Source organism: Cryptomeria japonica, chromosome 11 (genome assembly GCF_030272615.1).
Source record: "Cryptomeria japonica chromosome 11, Sugi_1.0, whole genome shotgun sequence".
NCBI classification, from domain to species: domain Eukaryota; kingdom Viridiplantae; phylum Streptophyta; class Pinopsida; order Cupressales; family Cupressaceae; genus Cryptomeria; species Cryptomeria japonica.
The window spans coordinates 699306936-699329537 of record NC_081415.1 but is presented as its reverse complement, the minus strand read 5'-3'; the positions used below and the strand labels follow the sequence as shown (position 1 = coordinate 699329537).

Genomic DNA, 22602 nt, shown 5'->3' with positions numbered 1-22602 from the left:
AACATTCTTCTTATTGCTATAAAAATTGCCTTAAACCATTTATGGTAGAAGTGACACATCCCTCATGACGACACCTATTTTGGCTTAAAAAACGCACTAATGTACCACAGAAAGTCAACTAACACGAAGTTATAAATGCATTACAAGCTACAATTGCAATTTTTCAAAAGAGTCAATAATACTAACGATTTTGAAACCAGAATAGCTGTGTCCATCCCAATTCTAATTAGAAGGGATTAGTAAGGCACACTCATCTTTTAAACCTAGGTATACGTCACGATGACTAAAAAAATGAATCTTGGCCAGACCCTAATCTTGATTGTGCCGATTGCCAACCATAACCGCTCATTGATTTTAAGAGGAAAGTAAGAAACGCCTATTTTTAATTCGAAGGGCGACAGCGAGCAGCTAGTCACGTATCAGACGGTAGGCCGAATTTGAGGTAGGCTTCGATTTAAAGTCGTTGAAGTGTTTTTCGAGATGTTCATGCCCAACCCATGTTTTTGGTATGGGTTTTCACTCAACGATCATTGCATTAACTGTCTGTAAAACTTGTGCATTTGAAGCAGAAGAATATCCTCATTGCTCAGATTAACTTACCTCGAGAGGCCCGATTTCCAAAGCCGGCACCGAGTCGGAGGTATTTTCTGTGAGAAAGAAACTGCTAAAACATCAGATTTTGTACAATTTTTTGTCCTGTTTTTTCATTCACTTTACGGATGGATTCAAAATCCATCGATTGAGAGTTACATTTGATTGGGTGAAAAACGATAGGCATTCTTAGGTTTTGATTTTTTCACAATATGAGGCCATACCCAGTCGTAATTTCACTTCTTGATAGCATATTTTACAGAAATGATCCCAGTTGATATGGAAGTGGATCTGGGTCGTACGCATGATGTCCATTAAGTCTTCTCAAATTCAGATGATTTTAGCCCAAATAAATAGTATTTCACAGAAATTGAGATATTATGGATCAAATGAGGACTTAGTACTCACAGATTTATAAATGATAGAGGTAGATGGGGTGATACCTAAAGAGAAATGTAAAGGATTTGGCTGTTCTGCACCTTAGGAGTCGTGGAAATTGAGAATCATTTCTGCTTGGAATTTCAACCTTCAATGCCATTTGGGTCAGCTATATTGGAAGTTGATTCCATGTTTGAGCTCTTTGAAGTGACTAAAATAAATAATGCAGTAGAATTTCTGATCATTATCAGATATGCTGTTCTAATAAAGCAATAATCTCTGAACTTAATCTCTTGGTCCCTGTTTTTCTCTTGGCTACTGTTTCGTATGTCTTGCTCCAGAATTATCTTATAATGATTTGTGCATCTGTAATCTTTGTGTTCCCATAGATTCTTGCGCCTCGTACGCACAACTAAAAATCAATAAATTTAATTTACCCGTAGATTAGAACATTTATAGTATTGTTGTTGTGAGAAGGATCTTATAAAGTTATTTGATTCGAGCTCTAGGCAGGGAAGATAGAAAGCGCCCTGCTTTAGAGTCTGGGTTTTTATTCATATAAATTTATTTTTTTGGTACAGTGCTGAGGTAAGCATCCAAGGATACCAAATTGTATGCAACATGGCTGCTGGGACCAGAAGGGTTTCTGCTGCCTCTGCCCGAGCCCACACCCGGAAAGGCAAGTCTGAGGGGGGATCTCCATTTGGTAGAGGTAACTAATTATAGATTTTCTCTCTTTTTTTTTTCAATTTCAAAGAAGCTTTAATTGCAAACTTATTTAACCAGAGGCATATATACCACTGTTATCTGGTTTTTTGTGCTAATTCTGTTATTATTGAAGTCAGACCTTGTGTTTTTAGCTTATCAGACTACAAGAATGAAAAATTGCTAAGAACAGGCATCATGAATGCAGGTATATTAAAGAAACTGTTCCTTGTTTCATTTGTGGTGTTCCTTGCATGGGCATACAAATCCATCCAACCACCCCCTCCTAATATTTGTGGATCTCCCAATGGCCCTCCTGTAACTGCTCCTCGTGTTCAGCTTCCAGATGGTAGACATTTGGCCTATAAGGAACACGGAGTTCCAAAAGAGAGAGCTAAGTACAAGATTATTTTCGCGCATGGTTTTAGGGGATCCAGAAACGAATCCCTTAATGTTTCCAAGGTAAGGCTGAAATAAAGCTTATTCCTTTACAATTTAGTAGTTAACACTTCTGAATGTTTGGTAGTAACATATCTTAAAGCTTAAGATTTATAGAATCTTGCAGGAACTTCAGGAAGAACTGGGTGTGTACATTGTAACTTTTGACAGAGCTGGGTATGGAGAAAGTGATCCAGATCCTAAGCGATCTGTCAGAAGTGCAGCTCTTGATATCGAACAGCTTGCAGACCAACTTGATCTTGGCCCTAAATTTTATGTAACGGGCCTCTCTATGGGGGGATATTCAATTTGGGGATGCCTCAAATATATACCTCACAGGTTTTTATCCTTTTTTTGTGTGGAGGGCACCCAGGGTTTTGTTTATGATTGTACTATTTGAGATAAAATAGTCCATATAAAGCCTTATAGGTCTCTGTGACTATGTTTGATGTAGATTTGTTAGATCATTTTTACAGGGAGCTTTTTCTTTTGGGATTATTTTTTATTTAACTGACACATGAATTGCAATATTGCAGATTAGCAGGTGCGGCACTCCTAGCACCTGTTGTAAATTACTGGTGGCAAGGATTCCCTGCTAATTTATTTAATGAAGCTTATTCTCTGCAAGCTCTACAAGATCAATGGGCACTTCGTATTCCACATTATACCCCTTGGTTAACTTATTGGTGGATGACACAAAACTGGTTTCCTTCTTCAAGTGTTATATCTGGTACTTGGAAAACTGTGAACCGATATGATGCTGAGATGATGCAAAATGTTTTTGCCCGTCAACGAGCAGCTGGAGTATATGTTTTCTCTAGTTCCTACCAATATGATTATTATTATTATATTTCGTGACCAAAATTTTTTATTTATTTGTTGTTGAGGTTCCTTTCATGTGGCTAGCAACTCATGCATTTCTTCTTAGGAGGAACAGTATCAAACATGAAGTTAGCGTGCTTTAGTGTTCTCTGAATTTCCACCAAATTCAATTTTGAGTTTTCATGGAGGTTGATTACTTTGTTTATTCCCATTGAAACAATGCAGAGCTTATACAGAGGATTCTAATAAGATAGTTGATCCTAATTTTGGGATGTAGTGCTTGTACTGTGCTTACTAATTTCCTCTTCCACATTTGCAGCATTTCAGGGCAACAGTGCAGCAAGGAGTCTTTGAGTCTTTGCACAAAGACATGATGGTTATGTTTGGTAAGTGGGATTTTGATCCCATGGATCTCCAGAATCCATTTCCCAACAATGAAGTTTCTGTGCATCTATGGCAAGGGGATGAGGATGCACTTGTACCAGTGTCGTTGCAGCGTTATGTTGCTAAAAGGCTCCCTTGGATTCATTACCATGAGGTTCCCGAGGCTGGTCACTTGTTCAGTTTCATGGAGGGCATGACTGATCGCATATTGAGGAGTCTTTTGTTGGGAGAGGAATCTCCAAACAATACGAGTTAGACTTGATGACGATTTATATCTATTATCACTTTTCTCCATTATAGACCAGAGGAATTTGTAGTTTCTAATTTTCTGATATAAACAGCTTTGTGCTTTGCAGTTATTAGATGTTCTTGTTGTCCTTTATTGCATAGTCGTTGTATAGTACGTATAATGGTTTTATGTGCATTATGATTAGGAGGGCAATGCCTGAGATCAAAAACTTATTTTCTTTAAAATTTATTCAAGTTAATGAGTATTAAAATTTAAAAAATTTTAAAATTATTGTATTACATTCCTTGTATTTTCTTGTTATAACCTTAAAGGGATCTGCAATCCTGTCTCTTACAAACCTTAATATCCTTCTGGAGGTATTACATATTAATTGTTGCTTATGTTAACACAGCTAAAAATGACCGAAGACCAAAATTTCTAAGTGCCATGTATCAAAATTTAAGTTCATCCAACATATCAATTTAAAAAGTCGAAGGCAAATCAAAGAAAGAGAGTACGATGTAAAGCCTCATTTTCTCCACCATTTCACCATTTCTAGGTCCCTCGTATTTTTTTTGACCATTTCACCTTGTTAGTGTATTATTTCTGATCCATTATGGACAAGAACAATCACAAGATCAGTGAAAACAAATAAACTCTAGACAAAATCCATCAAGATATCAATCTTCCAACTCCAACTAAGGAATTGTTAATTTTGCAAGCAATTGTGCATGTGTCAAGTGATGGTTGTGCTTGTGTTATGGCAGACATGCTTGTGTTGTAGCGGTTTGCCTGAATCAAACAAAAATATTTAAGTCATATTTTGTTTCTCTTAGCATGCTGGGTTATTGGAATTTTTTCATCTTTGAAAGGGGATAGTTAACAATGCATAAGAGGAAACTTTAGCAAGCAATTGGCAAGATGCAAAGAGTGAAGTGTAGAAGTTAATGAATGTATTTTTGTAGCAATTAGTTGTCAGTCGTTCAAGGCTGATATCTAAACTATGCTTGTAATCTTTCTATAATAGCATTTGGAAGACAGCAGACAACAGTGTGTGTGAGGTATTATGCTCTTTAGAGCTCTTTATATTTGTCCCATTGCTGAAGGAAGGAAATGAAGCTGTGCATTTGCCACTTGTAGCCTGTTATACCCTCGCCGAGAGATTAAAAATCCTTTGAGCCATGTGCATGGTTTCAATTCTTTCTAGTTGCTTATGGTTTGTGAATGAACTACTCATTCTAAGTCACATTATACTACCGCAACACACTTTAAAGTCACCATGATTTCAAGTTAAATTAAGTATTAGCGACATGGGTAAACTAAATTTTGTATCACTTTTCTCACAAGCAGAATTGTTAGGGAAAATACAGAATTGTAAGGGAAAATACAGATTGTGTGGTATCAGTGCAGGAAGTTCATGGAGGCTTGTAGAATGTTTTGTAACACATTTCAGCCATTTGTAGAATGTTTTGCAAGATTGTATACAAAATCCTATGACAAAGTGTTGCACGGATTGGTGCTTGCATAGAGTACAGCCATGGCCAAATGCTTGAGGAGAAGCAACACCTGAAAATGGAGGATCAGAAATTGCAAATTAATTGACCAGCCACTTTGGTTTCTTTGTTGGTATCATGGACAAACTGCAGCAATATTTATTATTTGTTGGGAAAGGAGTTTATGTAGATTTTCAAAATCATGATGAAGAGGTGGAAAGCAAAAAAATGACTTTCGAAGCAAAGGAGAATAGCATTTACTAAGGATGAGTTGACCATGACCAAGGTATGCATGTTGACCATTTCAATGTCGGTGGTAAGTGTATTAGGGAAATTGAACAAATTAAATGCTTAAGTAGCTTAATGCATACTACCGTATGTTAGTGTTCTAACTAGATTGACAATATGGCCTAATTAGAACTTGTGGAGTTGAAATTTTCTATTCTTTTGAGAAAATTTAGTACAAAATAATGGATTGTTAGAAATACAGAAACAAGCTATGGAAATTAACTACAGAAATGAAAAATTGGAATTGCAGAGAAATATAAAATAACAGTGATCTAGTCTAATCAATCTAATTTATATGAAATAACAAAATGATAAGGCAAAGGCATAAAATGGAAAACCTCCTTTATGAGTTGAATCCTCTAAATCCTCTAATGTACCTATGAATAAGACAGAGAAAAGGGGGTGACTACTTGGGAGCTTGCTAATTTGGTCAAGCCCCTATGTTGATCTTTCAACCTCAACAGGTAGTTGAATGAAATGAGATTGGATTTATGTGTGCCCTCTTAATCCTAAGTGTCTCTAGAATATAAGAACAATAAATGATCTACGAATGACATAATCTTAGTTCTACAAATATTTTAACATCTTGGTGTGTATGGATGGTAATGTGGCAGATGGAGCCCCAAAGTGTCAAGAGGAAACATAATAATGAATTGACAAGGTAAATGCTTGTGAATTTCTCGCTAGACGGAGAGAAAGAATGGTATCAAAGCAAGAAGAATAATGTCTAAGAAATTTAAATACAAGGAAAAATTGAAGGAAACAACAAAAACAAGTGTTACCTTACCCAAGAGGGATATGAAAATGAATGTTTTGTTGACGAATGAAGTTGTACTTGTAAGATTGTAAGAATGATGTAGCAGGCTGCTATCAAGTTCACAAGGGTGTTTTTTATAGAATAAAGAATCTAGAACACAAGATGTTAAGAGTGATGTAGAAGGCTGTTATCAAGCTCACAAGGGTGTTTTTTATAGACTTTAGTTCAAGAGGCTAAGATAATTGTTGTACATTACATGGAAAATTCAAAATTGTATGATAGAGAAGAGTGTATAGGAGGGACACTCAAGAGTCACCCCAAGGCCAAGGTGATGGTTGGGTGTCCTTCCAATGGATCATGTGATGGTTACAATAGAGACTTTGGACTTTGAATGGTTATTGGCTCGTCAATAAATGTATGGTGTATGACTATAATGTCATAGGATGGCAACTTGCTCGCATGTCAACACTAACATCTAAGTACAACATGCTCAAAAGCTTCACAAAATTGAAATAGAACATCACAAGGACACAAAAAATATATATGAACACATTAAAAAGACTTTAACATATAAGAACACAAAACCATGTTGGCATTAGGAGTGGGGCAAAGGCCAAGGCTAGGCTAAATAAATTTTAAAAGCATGTTATGGAAAACAAATGCTAAAATGAGGTCAATTTATAATATCAAAATTTTAGGGTATGCAATTTTCAACCTTATAGTAAGTTATTGCACAAAATAAGATATAATAGAAAGGTTGTTGGCAAGGATGACCAAGACTTTATCAATCTCATCGTGGTTTGGAAAAAGGCCACAATGGAGGTTGAAGAGTACTACAAATGCAACCTAGGCAAGAGTAGCTTTAATGGAGAAGAATAACAACCCACCTTTACATCAAAATAATCCCAAATATGAATTATATTTCCAATTTGGTCTTTGGAAAACCTCAGTGGAAGTGCATGGAATCCACCTAAGATTGAGCAACAATCAAGACCAAAAGAGGGAGGCAACAGTCAAGACCAGAAGAGGTATGCACGTTGCTAGGTCTAAATTCACGTGTATGGGCATGTTTGGAGTACACTACACTTGTCAAGTTTGAGTAAGGAGCAACAAATCCATCTATAAAGTGTACGGGCACAAAGTGGGGCTTCAATGATTGAGGAGGGGATTGCGAGGTTTTCAAATAGTTGAAGGGATTGTTAGGTTTCCAAAGTCTTAAGAAGTTCTTTTCAAGTATCCATCATGATTTCCAAGAAAGCTCTCTTTTGAGCTTATATTATTCTCTAATTCCCACCCATATAATTGTATGGGTTATATTTTGTGACCCAATTTCTTGATTTATTTGCAGTCAAGGTTCCATATGTTTCTCCCTAGTAGGAACACCATCAAACAATAAATTAGAATGATGTAGTGTTCTCCGAATTTTCATCCAATTGAATTTTTATTTTTTTATGGAGGTTGATTGTCTTTGTTTATTTCCATTGAAATAATATAGAGTTTACACCAAAGATTCTAAGAAGATAGTTGATTTTAATTTTGAGATGTAATAAAAGAGGTGTAGTTCAATTGGTTGAATACAATCAGTGAAGGTGATGGTATGTTGTTTGATTACACCACCTACCAAGATTAAGATTTCTAATTTTAGAGGTATGTTATATCAGAAATAAGACTAGGATCGCACTCCATACAATTTTAGTAAAATAGATAAACCCTTCACACTTTGAATCTTTTGAATCTTTACACCGACAATTAATAACTATCATTGTTAAGTAGAATTTTGATCCCTTGGATTTCAAGTTTCTCAACCATCAAGGTTGAGTGCATTTATGGGAAGGGAATCACTATACAATTGTACTAGTGTTGTTGCAGCTTTACATCGCTAAAAGGATCTCTTGGTATTTTATTACCATGAACTTCCTAAAGCTGGTCACTTGTTTAATTTCATGAGGGCATGCCTGATCATATATTGGATAGAAATTTCTAAAGAATGAGGCAGACGTAATGAAATTTCATCTGTTTTCACTTTTCTCCATTATAGACCAGAGGGATTTACAGTTTCTAATGTAAAACAGTTTATGCTTTGCAGCTATTAGATTTTGTTGTTATCCCTTTCTGCGTAGTCATTGTATAGTACATACAATTGTTTTATTTGCATTGTGATTAGGAGGGCAATGTTGTCATGTCTCACATATAATTAATTTAATTTCATACATTTCAGTGTCTTCCATGGATTAAGATGAGATTTAGTAAATAAATTTATTTAATATTTGTTTATATAATTTATAGTAATTTATATCTTTAAAGAATATTAATGAGGTCAGATTAAATATTAAATTTAATTTTATCAGCAAGTAGATGTGTTAGAAATCTGTCGAAGCATTTGGTATTTACTTTAAATTTAAATAGAGTATCTTTTATGATAGTTGTCATTTACTATTTTTGGCTAACGGTCATGGAGTGGTCTTCAGATATTATTTTCAATTAATTTCCTCTCTAAAATGGGGTATGGGATTTTGAGTGCTCAAATTTGACTTGCAACATAAAAAACTTGAAAAAAATTTCATTAGAAAGGATCATCTTTTACTATTTCTTCTAGACAACTTTTTATTGTATGACCTTAGTATTCTACAATATTCTCAATGTGGACGAAAACCCACAGAGAACAATGGCTTATGGATGAAAACTCATAAGTTATAGGAGTCAGATGAAGAAATCCCTTTGATTCATAACATTTTTATCCTAGAAGTGTAACGAAGCTTCACAACTTAACTACCTAGCTTTAGTGTGGTATGCTTGTGTGCAACTATGGGTTTGGAGTTTGTTTTTTAGATTTATTGTAAGTGTTTATGTGGTGTGTATTTTGTTGGTACGTCAATACTCAAGACCATTGCATCAAGCTATAGCATTCACATTTCATGTGGAGGCATTTTGACAATGATTTGGGTGAAATTCTAGTGAGGTTGTTAGCAATTCTTGTAGTATTTTAGTTGATGTTGTTTTTAGTTTTGTATGAGCTATTGTGTAAATTTCGTAATAACTATCATAACAGTCCCATTTGTTGCAAAAATAGAAAAGATAGTTATATAATGTTTGCAAGCATTCTAGTTTCATTTGGTGCAATTTTAGTGTTAACTAGTTTGTTAGTTTGTATTGATTTTATGTAGAGTTTAAGTGCCTAAATTTGGCTTGCAACATATAAAACTTGAAAAATATTTCATCAAAAGGGATCATCTTTTACCAATTTCTTTTTACTTTAGCTTTTTATTGTATGAACTTAGTGTTCTACAATATCCTTTATGTGGACACAAATCCATAGAGGACTATGGGTTATGGATGAAAACTCACGAGTTACAGGGGTTAAATGATGAAACCCCTTTGATTCATATGGCATTTTTATCTAGGAAGTGCAACGGAGGGAGCTTCACAACTTACTGCAAATTAGTTAGTTTCAGTGGGGTATGCTTATGCGTAGGTTTTTCAGATTTCGTGTAGATATTTTTTCTATTGTGTGGTGTGTATTTTGTTAGTATATCAATGTTCAAAACCATTCCATCAAGATATAACATTCACATTTCATGTGGAGGTAATTTGACAATGATTTGTGTGAAGTTCTAGTAAGGTTGTTTAGTAGTTTGATTGATGTTATTTTAGTTTTGTATGAGCTATTGTAGTAGTTGAAATGATTGTCATGTTAGTCTCATTTGTTGCAAAAATCAGAAAACTATTAGAATATAAAGTTTGCAAGCATTTCAATTTTATTTGTTGGAGTTTTAGTGTTAATTAGATTGCTAGTTAGTATTGATTTTATGTAGAGTTTCTATTTTATGTTCTAATTTATATTTTTTGATGCTACTAATCTTGAGTTGCTATATTAATCTCTTTTGATGCATAAGTATTATTATTTCAATAAAATTGCATTTGAAGGGTTTCTGATGTATTTTGGTTGTGTGTGGGAGATTTGTTGTAAATGGTGTAAAGTTATTTTATCATTTTGAGATCTAATTTTAATGGTTAAAAACTTAGTAGAGATATTACAAATGTCTAAAGAGAAAAAAATAAAATTCTTTAAATTTCATATAAGTTAATGAGTATTAAATTTCTTTCATTGTCTTGTTATAAATCATAAAGATATGTGCAATCTCGTCTATTATAAATCATTATATCCTTTTAGAGATATCATATATTAATTCATTATTATGTTTACGCAAATAAAATTGAACAAAGACCAAAAATTGTTCATGCTATGCAACAAGATTCAAATTCGCCCAACACATTAATTGAATAAATAAAAGCAAAGAAGGAAATGTGATGGAAAGCCTCATCTTTTCCACCAAATTAATTCTAGGTCCCATTTTTTTTAATCATTTCACCTTGCTATTGTATTATTCATCATCATGAAGAACCCAAAGAACAATAACAAGATCAATGAAAATAATTAACTCTCAAGAAAATTCATCTAGACATCAATTTCCCATTTGAAACTAAAAAAAAGTGTCAACTTTGTAAACAACTATGCATGTGGCAAGTGATAAGTGTGCTTGTGTCATGGTGGTTTACTCAAATCAAACAAAAAAAGTTATAACATTCATAATTTTGTTTCTCTTTCCATTCTAAGTAATTGGAATCCTTTCATCTTCAAAGGGGCATAGCCAACAATGCATAAGAGAAACCTTAGCAATCAATTGGTAAGCCATAAAAAGAGGGATATGGAAGCTAATGAGTATACATTGGTATAAATTAGTTGTTAGTTGTTCAAGTCTAACCTGTATTCCATGTTCCTTTTAATCTTTCTATAGCAACTTTAGAATTTCTATGCCACAATTCTAAATTTTCTTTCACTTTTAGGGTAAATAATTTTTCACCAAGAAGGTAAAAAGGAGTTCTTTAATAGATTGGGGAGGGTTAAATGTCAATTGATGAGAGTGAGTAATCTCTTCTATAATTTGAGCTTAGTTTAGACTTAAAAGACTATTCCTAGTATTATGTGACTTTTCCAAAAGAAAAGATGAAATTATAAAATAATCTTTTTTGAATTAAGAGGGGCATAAAATAAAGGATATTACAATGATTTGGTTAAAAGAGACATTAATAAAGATTATTTATTAAAACTCTTATAAAAGTGGAGGAATAGTTATTTATTTAAATATAATTAAAATGAAATCTTTTTTGAAATGGTGTGAGGGTTGGAAACCACCCCTTAAAAGGTTATATAAAGAATTCATGTGAGGCTTGGAAGGGGCATGTAGATCACTCAGGGAAGAAGAAGAAGAAGGTGGCTTGGTGGGCTATGGCCATTGGGAGAAGGGGGCACACAATGTGTGTCCAACTTAGGGTACAATGTAGACTGGAATGGTCTTGACTAGGGAATGGCGTGCACTTGTGTTGAGCATTGTTCTGTTGAACCAACACTTGTGTAGAGTGCAATATTCCATTGCATTTTGAAAGGAATTCTTTCTTCCTAGATGTGTTGTAGCTATGAGGACCAAGACCACTAAAATATTCTTAGAGTGCTCACTTGATTCATATAAGTATTGTAAAGCCTTGATGTTATAAGATATTATAAATATTTTAAAATATGTTTTGATGATAATATTATTGAGCTGTATGGCTATGTTATTTAATTTATTGTGTTAACTATCCACTTTAGAATTCTTGCCAAAATCTTACATGTTATAGTTTACATTGGTTATTTAGATCTATTTTAATAACATTAAATCTTATAAATGATCTCAACTCTAATATTTAATCTATTGAATCCCCTACTACAATTTAATTAACGAAGAAAAGTGTCATTACATTTGGTATAGAGCCTAATGATAATGCCTTCCTATCTTTGAATTTTTATATGTTTTGAAAAATCATATTACCTAGCCTTTGAAATGATCTTTGTGTGTGTGTAGTATTACATGATTGCCTAACCTTTGTGTCATAAGACTTGATTCAATAAGGCCTAACTTATAACCTTTGTCCATATGCTAAGTTTTGTTTCTCAATCTGTTCATTAACATTATTATAAATTGTGAAACATATATGTTTTCATAAACATATTTAAGAAAAAAAAAAAACTTGTCTAAAATTAATATTACTTTGAGAATTTTTCACTGACTTCAGTCACTTTTATATAAAAAAAAAAAAATTACTTTGAGAATTCTCTACTTATATATATAAATGCAACTTAAATCACTATATCTATAACTTATTAATAAGAAATCTATAAATACATGTAAACCATCCATAATGATTGGTTTCATAAAAAAATGCACAAGAGTAAATAGAGTACAAGACCCTAATTGAAAGACTATTAACTCACTAGCATACCTATCTTTCAAGGAATATAGGTAAAGTATGTCAAAGATATCATATTTGTTCATTATTATCCTTGAAAATTTATTATATTGTAATTAATATTAAATTATTATTAATATATGGTTATATTATTTTGTTTTAATATATTATTAGTTATGTCATAGAACTATAGCAATAGCGTTGTTTTAACTCGTTATTAAAAATCATATTTTCAACCAATCACATATCAAGATTCTTTTTCGTATATTTTTTTTACTTCACCAAAGTTTAGATGCAATTTTTTAACAAAAAAATATTGAAAAATGATTTTACTTAAATGTAATTGGCCCTTGTAATTTGAGGCAATATTGGCGAAGAATACAAAAAATTGATTATAAACTACATTAAAAAATTATAACATTGAAAAACTGTAACTTTTGATTTAGAAAAATATAATGAGTTAAAAAGTGCAGCCACTAAGTAAAATATTATGCAATAATTATATTATATATTAATATTATAATATTATTACTACTTATATTATATTTTTTTTGTTTTTTTGATCGGTAACAGGTATTTCAATTTCAGCTGCACAGCAGCGTTCCACTAACTCAAGACAACATGGGGTCTCGCCCCTACAATAGAGATGCTTTTTTTGATTGGAGCTATGAACTAGTGGGGTCACAAAGGGGGACCCCATCCTCGAGGTGAACATGTTAAGGCATTAAGAATCCTTATAACTCCCTTAATCCTTAGCTCTCTGCAATACTCCTTATATCTCCCTTCTCCTTATCTCTCCATACGCCTTATATCTCCCACTCCTTATCTCTCCATACGCCTTATACTCCCGCTCCTTATCACTCCAAATTCAACCTTATCACTCCATATCAACAACTTATCCCTCCACAGTCATGGCGCCTGGCAGAATCCAACACAACAATAGCAAGGACACCTAGCGAGGCAGGGAACAACACGGGCGAGGAAGACCAACACAGACCGATGGGGGGGAAACATCGACCAACATCAATAGCGACCGCAGTGGACAAGCATGAACACCCATCCACCAGTCGGTCAACGAGAACACCAACAGCACCAGCCTCCACTCGACCAGCTGCCACGAGAAGACCTGCACAACATGCCAAATCGGGGTGGGATTCGAACACAAAACCTCCCTATCAACAAGGCTCGTGACCATCGTCACGTTGTGGGGTGAACCCCACTACATATATTATATTAGTATATTATATTATGTAGTATATAGTATATCATTTATTATAACATTATATATTAATATATTTATTGATATTATATTATATTATATTTTAGTATTATTTTATTTCTTAGATTATGCATTAAACACACACACATATGTATAAAATACTATTACATGTTATTAATTATTACGTTGAAGGTGTATTACACTCACATAATAGATTCTATCTATCTCCATCATACTAATAGTTGACTTCTTAATTATGTCAATCTAATATAATAATAATAATAATATAAAAATATGATAATATAACAATTCACATAATAGATGCACACACATGTATTAATAAAAACTAGAATCATTAAATTTGACGTATTTGTGACACTTAAATGCATGAAAGACAAAAACATATTTTATTATTTTCTCCTCTCAACTACCACTCACTTCGAGTTTAACTATTAATTAATTCTATCTATCTCCATCATACTAATAGTTAACTTCTTAATTATGTCAATCTAATATTACTAGCATGCCTATATTTTAAAAAATCTAAGTAAGATACGCTGAGAGATATCAAATTATGAAAATATTTAATATTCATACATAATAATAAAGATTTTATTAGTAGCGAGTTTGAAGTGAAATGGTTGAATAGATAATTGAGAGTATTTGAGAGAAATTGGAGAATGTAATGCACAACATAGATGAACAAAATCAATATATCAATGGTTGTATATTTTGATAATAATAGTAATATATAATTTTTTTCTTTAAGAATTTGAAGCATGCATAGATAATGTATAAGATGTTATGGAGAAAACTAATATTATACTTGTTATGTGTATGTATTAAACTTAGACATTACGAAAAATAGAAGATTTTCAAACAAAATTTGAATTATGTATTAATAAATAGATACATAAAACTATAAATAGTATTCAATTGCATTTTGTTTTTTATAATTTTGAATAAATGGTAAAAAAAATAGAATGACTTTGATCAAATTATTTGTCACAATATAAGTCATTAATAAAAGTAAAAATTGGGGAAAATAGAAGATATTGGAACAAAGTTTCAATTGTTTTATATATTTATAAGCAACAAAACAAGGTTGTTGTTCCTATAAACAACAACCCAAAGGATGTAAAGTTAACAACAAAAATAGTATTAGCAAAATATATATTACATCAATTATCTTCTAAGAACTTTAATATGTTTTCTCCGGCCTTTTGCTTTGCAAGTTATCTACCAATTTTTATTTTTTCATAACGCTCATATGTGAATGCTGACATTATTTTGAGGCTTTCTAAAGATTTTACTCAAGACACTACCACAAATATCAATCATGTTCTTTCCATTGGTCCTATATCTATTATGGCTTTTGATAGAGTCAACCCCTGAGTTTTATGTATAGTCAATGCCTATGCGAATCTCAATGGTAACTAAAATGTACTGCCCCTTTGTATCGGTGTAATTAGAATAATATTTGGATGATGATCTTCAAAGGGTATTCATGTATACTTGTCAAATTCAACCATGACATATGATGGTGGTTCAGGTGGAGAACTTCTTGGTTTATAGATAATATTTCAAACATATCCTAGAAAGTTCCATTTACAATTCCTGCGTGTATTCAAATATTCGAAGTCAACATCACCCTTGAATTCTTCTTGATGAATATCTCTAGATCAAGTTCATCATTTGAAAAATATTTTTCTTGATGTACACTTCCTATGTTTGTTGCGAGACTATGTGCAATAGGTTGTTTCAATGTATATAACATTTTTTTGTTATGATTATGAGCATTTTCATTTGTGGAGAACAATTTGACACTATTGTCAAACTCAACATTAGTTATAAAAACAATTATTGAAGAGTGTAAAAGGAGGTTTGGGATTATGGTATGTGACTATTGGAAGGAGGATAAGTGGGTTAGGCTTGATGACCTCCATTCTGGGCTTTCCTCTCTCTAGAAGGAGTTGCTGTCCTTTTCCCCTAACAAAGGCTATGATGATGTTTTTCTCTGGAAAAGTGATCCTAAAGGTGAATTTACGACTGCTTCTGCCTATACAAACACCTTCTCTCAAACCAGCAATCCCATTTGGAGTAAAGTTTGGAATAGCATTCTGATCCCTAAAGTCAACATTTTCTTTTGGCTTGCTACTCATAATAGCACCCTTACTCTTGACAATTTAATCCGAAGGGGTTTCAAATACCCTAATAGATGTGAGCTTTTCCAGAAGGAGGGGGAATCAATTGATCACCTTTTTTTTCCACTTCTCCTTCACCTTGGATATTTGGTGCAAAAAGTGGGAAAAATGGAAAATTAACTGGGTCATGGATAAGAGCATCAAGGATATCATCTGGTAATGGAATTTTCCAACCAAATGCCAAATCATCAAGAACCTTTGGTCTTTGACCCTCCCCATGATATGCTGGGGCATTTGGAAAGAAAGGAACAATAGGATATTTAGGGAAGTTAAGTGCAATACTCAGGTGGTCTTTGAAAAAATATGCAGGCCTATAAAGGAGAATATCAACATTTCTCACAAGAATAATCAGCAATGGTCTACTACAGGTATGAATGATATGGAAAAAGACATCCTTACTAAATGGAACCTAATGCATAAGGTCTACAGATTGGAAAATAAGAAGAAGAGAGATAACATTGTATGGAGGTTTCCTGATTATGACTAGATAAAGGTTAATTTTGATGGGGCGGCTAAAGGGAACCCTGGAAAGGCTGGTGGAGGGGGAGTTATTAGAAATGCTCAAGGAATTTGTATTGCTGCTTTTGCTTCTCCTTTTGGGACCCAAAATAACCATGTGGCTGAAGCTCTGGCAATGCTAAAGAGCCTCCAGCTAGCTTAGGAATTCAAATTCAAAAAAATCTGGCTCGAAGGGGACTCTTTAAACATCATACAAGCCCTCAAAGGTACTAGTTTTGTTTCCTAGAATATTACCAATTTAATTTAAAATGCTAAAGATATTCTAAATAACTATGTTAGCATTAGTATCACTCATACCTTTAGAGAGGGCAATAAGGTTGCGGATATCCTAGCCAATGAAGGGGTCAATTTGGAGAACGATGTCAAATACATTGGAGAAACTCACATCAAACGGGAGATTAAAGAGCAATTATACTTTGATCGCATCAATGGTTCAAGTTAATCTCATGATTTATTTCTGGAGAACGAGTTCCAAGGACAGATTTTGGGGGTGGATTAACTGTCAGATAATGAGTGTTTCTTGGCATCATAACCAAGATCATATGTGTGCGAAAGATTATAGTAATAATAGCTGGGTTTGTGTGGACATGAGTAGCCACTTCAAAACTATGAAAGAGTCTTTAAATGGGGAATCCAGAAATAACAAGTTTTTAGAGTTTTATCCGCGGATTGAGAATTGCAGCAGAGGGTATCTTTACTTGGAAATCAGAATGGGTGGTAACCTAAATAGGAACGAGCCTCCAGGCTACAAGAATTGGAAGAGTGAAAGAAAGGTTTGGAGAAGGCTCCAAAGACATGGCTTCACTGATTATATGGAAAAGCTTCATGGAAGCAGAAAATCTGTGTCTTATGGCTTCGCTAAAAGCTGGAGTAACAACAGAGCCACCTTGTTTGGGGAGATTTGGCAAATCGATGAAAACCTGATTGCAGAGGTCACAAGACTCAAGATGGAGGGGACTAAATTCTACAGGGATCGGAAGTATGTAGCGGAGGCTTTCAAAAATTTCCCAAAGATGGAGGATGAGAAGGGCAACCTTGTGAAGAAGGACAACTTATCCTATTACACCCCCCAGCAGGTAAAGCCTTTCTGGCAAAAAGTTCTTAGGGCTTTAATGGAATATTTGACTGTGGATGGAAGATTTACAAAAAATTATAACTATCATTTCGCTATCCTGAATCATTTCCGTCATGGGGCTAAAATATCCTTACCCTTCTATTTAGCTTCCTCTCTAAACGACAGCCTTGTCGACTATGCTAAAAAGCCTAGCTCCTATCCTTTAGCTCACCAGGGACTCATTTTGCTTATATATGAACATATTAAGGATAAGGCTAGGGCAACCAAGGATGATCCTTTGATCATCAACGCTCATATATCTAAGAAATGCAAAGACTGTGATTCGAATGGGGATCAGCTCAGCACCACTACCCATAAAAAAAGGAAAGTTGAAACAGAGCATGAAGAAAAGGGGGTGCATTATGATGAAGATGAGGGAAAGGATAAGGACACTGATACTGAAATGGAGCCAAACAAGGATGAGAACTATGGTGAAGGGGAGGAAGGGGGTAATTCTGAGAACCCTCACTCTAACCCTAAGGGTGCAGAAAGCGAGAATGAGGCTCAGATTCCTAAGGAGGGTGACAACACTAATGCTAAGGAAACTGAACAGAGCAAGGACTCTGCGAATACCATCCTGGACACCGCCCACAACTACACCCTTGAATTCTTCAATTTCCAGAAATGGGTTGTTGAAAACATCACCAGCATGCAGGGTAAGCAAAGGGAGCTGGAAGATAAGATCAATAAGTTGATTAAGATGTCTGACTCTGGGAAACAGAATGAGGATACGGAAAATAGTGAAGCAGAGGAGGAAATGGAGATGGAGGACTGGCTGGAGAAAGATCTGATAAAAGGTGACCTGAAACATTTGGAGGACGTTATTAAAATTATGAAAGAATAGGTGGAGGAGGACAAAGACAATGTCAACACCCGGATTGCCCGTAATGAGAAAGCATTGAAAAGCCTTATGAATCACAGCCTCCAGGTCCTTAAAGTTTCTTCCCAGAATATGAACGCGCTGGTGGATCATCTGGAAAAGAAAAACCAAGAGAAGAACCTGGTAATTATAGAAGATGCTCCAACTTCCAGCCCAACCCACCAGAACACTAGGCGTAGAACTAGGCAGACTACTGCTGACAAGGACACAAAAATGAAAGAGAGTCAGATTGGACAGGAAAACAATGACCTAAGGGAAGCGGCCAAGGCAATGATGCTTTTGGTGCAGAATGTTGAGGAAACTATGAAGAGTTTTTAATTTTCTTGTAATGTTGGGCTTGGGGTCAACTTCTTGCTGGCCTCTTGTTGTCCTTTTCTTTGCTGTTGGTTTTTTTGCTGGTCTTTTGCAACTGTCTTGTTTGTTTCCTTCTTGAATATCTTTCGAATGTAATTGGGTTTTGGGTCCCTTAAAACCTGTTTTTACTTAATCAAAAACATTAGTTATAACATCTATGTTAATAGGGGTTCTTCTCATAAGTAATCTCCAGTCATCAATTTATGGGTGTGCATCTCTTAGATTTGTCAAAAGTTGACAAAACCTTTGTTGTTGACTATTTTATCCATCTTGCTTGAATATTTTATCGAATGTAACCACAGTTTTGAATTCTTGCCACAAGAACTTTGCTCCTTTGTTTTTGGCATATGTTGGTCTATCATTGACTAGAGGCAATTGGCCCAAATCTCCAACCAAAATCATAGATATACTTGAAAGAAGACTAGATTTTTTTTTTAAATTATGTAATAAAATTATAAAAATTTCATAGATATGAATTATAATAAATATAATATAAAATAGTTGTCTTGATTAGTCATAATGAAAGATCTACATGAAGAGCTTGTGTGTGTATTTTGTGGGAATGCTTGTTGGGGCTGAGAATCTATGTTTTCCAACATGTTTTGACCAATGAAGCTCATTTCATCAATCAAAAGGTATTTGAATATATGTAATATCTTCTTGAAAGCTTGTAAGTCTTGTTCCTTTTACCCAAGAAAAGTCTCATATTAGGATTATCAATTTTGAATGAACTCTAGAGGCTCATATATTGAATGTTGTAACTCATGTTGGTGCAAGTAATATAAGGGAAGGATGACCTAGCATTGTCTCATTTTCAAGGGCTTAACTAATGGTACCGATCAAATACAACTTTCATGTTCATGTTGTTCCCTGTATTATCATGAATAATGACTCTCCATTTCAATTTCTATGGCAGTGGGATAAAATTATGTTGATTTCTTTTCTTTGTTTACTACTGAGGGTTATGTAGTTGATGCATTGCAATATATCATCATATATGAGACATCCATATTCTTTCCTACTACTTATGAAATTTATTGCTCGGACTGTGTACTCTTCACCTTGATATTCATGAGACCAATTTGTATGTTTATCAAACCAAAATATCTATTTCAAAAACTTGTATATTTTGACCTTAATGCAACGTAGATAAAATTTCCCATTCATGGTCTATGGGATTTATTTGAACAGATTCATTGTCTTCAATTTCAGAATCATTGGTATTTTCAAGATTTTCTTTAGCCATTGTTCGTTCTACATGCCTAACAATATAGTTGAATGACTCCCACTTTGCTATTATGGAGTCATGATCATGGCCAATATCTCTTTCTATGTCATGAAATGGTTTGTACAACAATAAATCTGAAAAAAGGAAGTCAATCCTTTTATCTAAGTCATGTGGAGGAATGGATCATACAAACCTAGGGATAACTCTGATAATAGACGCACTTTTCCTTGTCTCACGTTTGTTGTCTCCTTTTCTTTTAGGATTATAAATCCATGCTCTTGTTGCATCAATCAAGGAGGCCTTACTTTATATCCATCCCTAAGAGATATTGGTTGTTCTTCAACATTCTCTTCAATATGTACAACTATAGGTTTAAACACCTCATGTGAAACATTTAGATTAACAAATATTCTACTTCTTTATACTAATGAAAGTTCTAACAACATGTGGCATGTTTCTTGAGCTCCAATGTCTCTTTCTATGAGTGTCTTGAATAGAAGCCTTCTATATGCTTGTGCAGCTAAATCATCAAGGTTTTCCATGTTTGAAAGATGCATCAATATTTGGCTATATGTTTCTAAGTTTTTTTATACTTTTGTTGCATACTTTGTAATATATTTCATTATAGCATGCTTGGAAAGAACAACTTGTCAATTTATATTTTCTCTCCATAATTGCAATACGTGGCAATTATGTGAATTCATTCTCTCATCATTTCTTACTGACCTTCAAATTTTTTGTCTCCTGTCTCTATGTCTTCATATAATTTGGATCAATCTAGATTCAACAAACAAGGGCCTTTATACCTACAATGAATATGAACTCATATATTTCATTAATTGGCATAATTTTTATATATTTAAACATGTGAATTTTTTTGACAAATTAAATAGTTATCTGCAAACCATCCTGCCTCCTTTTTTCCTTAGGCATGCACACTCCCTACAAACTGTGTGTCATTCTATAGAGTTTAGTATCTCTTCATAGTCATGCTCAATATCTATCTCTACAACTTGTGTTGTGTTTTTCTTTTCATTTCTTCCTCACTACTTTCAAAGTCCCATTAACCTTTGGTATTTCATCTTGAATCTTGCTTCAGGTTCTTCCTCTGACCCTACCTTTCTCTTTCCTTTGGTTTGCTCTCTTTCCTTCACCCGCAAGTAATGATTCAACAAATCATAATCGACATACGTTTCTGCATGGTGATCATCCTTGTTCGTCCCCCATGCCTAGTGAATAACAACATCAGCTATTGGGGAGTCTCCTCACCTATGTCCTTGGCCACCTTGGAGGAATAAACCATGCCCCTAAAATTGTCCTTTTCAACATTGAATGCAAACCATACAACCAATCATTTTCCACACAACCCTTCAACACCCATCCAACATCTTTTTTCTGTCCAACCTCCAACCCCCACGTCACCACCATTGACACAATGTCTATATTCATCCTATACCTATGTTTAGTCATCAAAAACTCTTCACCCAGAAGGATTTCCATTATCTAAATAAAAATATCTTCATCAAATTTGAAAAGATTTTTTATTTTTTTCTTAGCGACTTTGCCCATAAATGCTAATTGTTGCCTTGACATAATCAAGGAAAAGGTGGCCTCTATATTAAAATGTAGTCTCCACCTATCCTCAATTGTGAGCACCAAGTGTTATCCATGTCACATCACCCAGCCACCACACCCTTTCATTAATAGCTTCCAAAAAAGATGGTGTACTATTCTAACTCAGAGACCAAACTCAAGTTTACGAAAATCTTCCACCATACTTTTTGGCCCATCATCAAGAGTCACTAGCCATTTGGATGGTTGGTGTGCCACCTCATTCCTTGATCTCATCACATGCCCAACTTCAAATTCTTCAAAAGTTTCTAATAAATTCTTGGCAATGGTTATATATTTATTCAAATTCCAAGCATGTATTACACTATTTTTTATCGCATTAATAATAATCAAGGAATCTCCTTCAAGCTAATTATTTTCAAGAAGCCCAATTTTTTCCCCATTTTTAATGCTTCAATAGCCGCTTGAGCCTCAAATTCATTGTTCATTCCCTCTGCAAGTTTTGAAGCTTGAATTGCCACAATATTGCCCTCCCAATCTCATGTGACAAATCTAGCTCTCGACGGTCCTAGGTTACCCTTTGAGGCCCCATCAAAGTTAATTTTATACCATCCTTCCCTCGACTTGGACCACTCCACCACCTTCACCTTCTCGAATTCCGAATTAGCCCGAGCAAGCCCATTAACAAGCCAATTTTTTCATCATTTAAAAAAAAAAATTAATCATTTTGATATATACAAAATAATTTAATTACTTTTTATCATAAATTTAAATATTTTTTACTAAGTTGTTCAAAAAATGTCTATTTTCACTTTTATAATTACTGGTATACCTATTTTTCTTTTCTTTAAAAATAGGTAAAGTACGCCAAAAATATCATATTCGTTCATTATTCCACTTAAAAATTATTATATTATTATATTATAATTAATATTAAATTATTATTATATTACGATATTGTAATCAATATTAAATTATTATTATTAAGATATTACTATATTTTCATATTTCTCTTATACTCTTCACCCAATCAAAAAAATCTATTAAGACTAATTATTATTATCATATGAATTGACATAATTACAAAGTTAACTATTAGTATGATGGAGATACATAGAATTAATTAATAGTTAAACTCAGAG

The 22602-nt window shown here is 33.8% G+C and overlaps 1 protein-coding gene across 4 annotated transcripts; it reads left to right on the top strand.

Annotated features, from left to right (window-relative positions):
• The first annotated feature begins 286 nt into the window (after positions 1-286).
• On the top strand, positions 287-3677 carry LOC131067147 (uncharacterized). Of its 4 annotated transcripts, none has more exons than XM_058002081.2 (7): positions 287-442; positions 570-640; positions 1551-1681; positions 1883-2136; positions 2240-2451; positions 2649-2916; positions 3254-3677. In XM_058002081.2, exons 3-7 carry the CDS (start codon positions 1591-1593, stop codon positions 3572-3574), a joined length of 1146 nt encoding a protein of 381 aa, XP_057858064.1. In that variant the 5' UTR covers positions 287-442; positions 570-640; positions 1551-1590; the 3' UTR covers positions 3575-3677. The 4 variants fall into 4 exon arrangements, with proteins under 4 accessions (XP_057858064.1, XP_057858066.1, XP_059069863.1 ...); XM_058002083.2 differs by having other exon boundaries at positions 297-442; positions 567-640; XM_059213880.1 differs by having other exon boundaries at positions 310-640.
• The last annotated feature ends 18925 nt before the right edge of the window (positions 3678-22602 follow it).